Source organism: Bison bison, unplaced genomic scaffold, assembly GCF_000754665.1.
Source record: "Bison bison bison isolate TAMUID 2011002044 unplaced genomic scaffold, Bison_UMD1.0 scf7180017864287, whole genome shotgun sequence".
In the NCBI taxonomy this organism is placed as follows: Eukaryota; Metazoa; Chordata; class Mammalia; order Artiodactyla; family Bovidae; genus Bison; species Bison bison.
In genome coordinates this window covers 2,235,218-2,238,017 of record NW_011494859.1, presented here as the reverse complement: position 1 = coordinate 2,238,017, position 2,800 = coordinate 2,235,218, and the positions used below count along the sequence as shown (strand labels likewise).

Below are 2,800 nucleotides of genomic sequence, written 5' to 3'. Positions count from 1 at the left end.
TTCCTATTTGGAACCAGTCTGTTGTTTCATGTCCAGTTCTAACTGTTGCTTCCTGACCTGCATACAGATTTCTCAAGAGGCAGGTCAGGTGGTCTGATATTCCCATCTCTTTCAGAATTTTCCACAGTTTATTGTGATCCACACAGTCAAAGGCTTTGGCATAGTCAAGAAAGCAGAAATATATGTTTTTCTGGAACTCTCTTGCTTTTTCAATGATCCTGCGGATGTTTGCAATTTGATCTCTGGTTCCTCTGCCTTTTCTAAAATCAGCTTGAACATCACGAAGTTCACGGTTCACATATTGCTGAAGCCTGGCTTGGAGAATTTTGAACATTACTTTACTAGCGTGTGAGATGAGTGCAATTGTGCGGTAGTTTGAGCATTCTTTGGAATTGCCTTTCTTAGGGATTGGAATGAAAACTGACCTTTTCCAGTCCTGTGGCCACTGCTGAGTTTTCCAAATTTGCAATACCTAATGTTAAAAGGTCTTGGGACCATCAGTAACATGGGCTGTATTTTGAAGTAGGGCCATCTCCTAGATAGTGCTGTGTGTGTGTGTACACGGTGGAGCTGAAAGGAGAGGATTTGCTGCTCTTACGAGCATCTCTATGGCTTCGATAATTTATTTAATAAGGTAAAAAAGTGTCTGGCACCTGTCTGGTACTGCAGGAAGCACTGAGGGTGCATGAGGTGTTTGGGGTAAGTGCCAGAATTGACATGGGAGCAGTAGGGAAGCCCAGTGTTTAAAAGGTCAAAGTTCCTTACCTCCAATTCCAAAATCTTTCAAAACTGAAAAATTTGACTGGTAACTTGTTTGGTAGCAAGACCTGGCCTTATCTAACCTGAATTCTTACACAATTGGCATCCAAAAGTGACCTGAACCAACAAGATGGTCTTTAAAATCTTTTTCTTTTTCTTCACCCTTGAGTATGAGTAGTCATGTATTTCCTTACAGAAATGTTATTGGTGTGTTTGATGAATGAGGAATGCCCCAAACCGTGTGTGTATATATATGTGTGTGTGTGTCTATATATATATATATATACACATCATAATACCTGTTTAAAATCTGAAAATTTCTGAATTCTGAAATACAAGTCTGTGTGAAAGTGTAGTTGCCCAGTCATGTCTGCCTCTTTGAGACCCCATGGACTGTAGCCCACCAGGCTCCTCTGTCCATGAGATTTTCCAAGCAAGAGTACTGGAAAGGGTTGCCATTTCCTTCTCCAGGAATGCAAGTGGTCCCAAGCATTTCAAGAGAAGACTTGAGGACCCGTTCTCTGAAATTAGTAACTTGAGGGAAGGAAAGAGAGCTCATTTGGATTAGAAAGAAGGAAGAAAGGTAAGGGAGACTTATTTACTTCAGATTCACAGTCATTGATGTGTGTGTTTGTGTGTGTTAGTCACTCAGTCCTGTCCGACTCTTTGCGACCCCGTTGACCATAACCTGCCAGGCTCCTCCTCCATGGGATTCTCCAGGCAAGAATGCTGGAGTGGGTTGCCATGCCCTCCTCCAGAGGCTTTTCTCAACCCAGGGATGGAACCCTGGTCTCCTGCATTGTGGAGACCCTCTGGGCCACAGTAGGAAGCCCTACAGTAGTTGATACAAGTGACTAATTAACACTTAAATATTGGTGAGGTGTGCCTTTGCAACTCTTCTGTGAGATGAGATGGAAACATTCAGCAGATGTAAAAGCTGAAACCCAGAGGGGTTAAGTAATTTGCTCAAGAGTGAACTAGAACTGGACCCCAGATCTCTCACCACCCAGGCCTGCTAGTTATCCGTACGCTCTGTCCTTTCTCCCCAGGTGAGTTCGACAAATCCAGGGTGGTACCGACTGCTGCCAAACCCCCTGTGAGATTTAACCTCCGCACCTCAGAGGACCCAGAGGATGAAGGATGCGATCTCTCCCTTGGCCACAGCCAGCCCTTAGAGGACTGTGGCTTCAACGTGACAGCCAAAACCTTTTTCATCATTCACGGATGGACGGTGAGCCCGGGGGGAGGTAGATTTCCAGCTCTACATGGGATTTGGTCTCCTTTGTTTTGGTCAATTAAAAAGCATACTGGTGCTTCCAGATTCCGCTCTTTCTCCCCCTCTTTTCTTGTGGGCTGCTTGTATTTCAGACAGCTGTGAAGAATGTAACGGGCACTTCGCTGAGGGGGCAATCTGGACTCCAGCAGGGTGGCATTTAATGCTGGCACGCAGTGGGCTTTCAGAAAGTGGCTCTCCTGAGGGCAGTAGCCCAGCTCCACTGGCTCTTAAGGGACCCTCTAATTACACTTAATTACATTGGTCAACCACTGCCTCACGGGGGCCATCCCTTTGCGAGAGCTCAGCTGAACTGAAGCAAGTCGACTGGCTCAGAGAGTCTGTGATGAGCCAGCTGGCCCGGCTGGCCAGCCCTGGTTGGCACGGTGCCCTCCTGTTTGCATAGAGATGGTTCCATTTAAAGGCACTGGAGTCTTTCTATGCCCTCGCTGAGCCATTCACATCGAAAAGCCCATAACAAACTTGAACAAAAAAAGGGCTTTAATGCTCGGCCTCAGAAGCTTTGGACCAGCGAGGGATTTATCCATTCATCTAATGGCAGTCTGTAGGAAAATGGCACTGTTAAGTGAGCAGGTTTCTGCCTGGGCTAATTGGGAGGGGACGTTCCTCCCCTTAATGATGAGAAATTCATACCCGTTACATGCTTGCTGGGTCTTTAGGTCTATTACCAACTGTTGGGGTCAGGCCTGGCTAGGGGGTGTTATACAGGCACCTATGTACCAAATGCAACGGAAGGGATCATTAAGG

At 46.2% G+C, this 2,800-nt stretch overlaps 1 protein-coding gene across 2 annotated transcripts in view; it reads left to right on the top strand.

Moving 5' to 3' along the window:
* Positions 1–2,800, top strand: part of LIPG (lipase, endothelial) — a 35,567-nt gene that overhangs the window by 4,930 nt on the left and 27,837 nt on the right. For both annotated transcript variants that reach the window (XM_010849819.1, XM_010849818.1), the window contains exon 2: positions 1,809–1,990. Coding sequence is in view for 1 of the 2 variants with exons in the window: in XM_010849818.1 (XP_010848120.1) it covers positions 1,809–1,990 (182 nt within the window). In the remaining variant the exon portion in view is untranslated. The remainder of the gene's footprint in view (positions 1–1,808; positions 1,991–2,800) is intronic.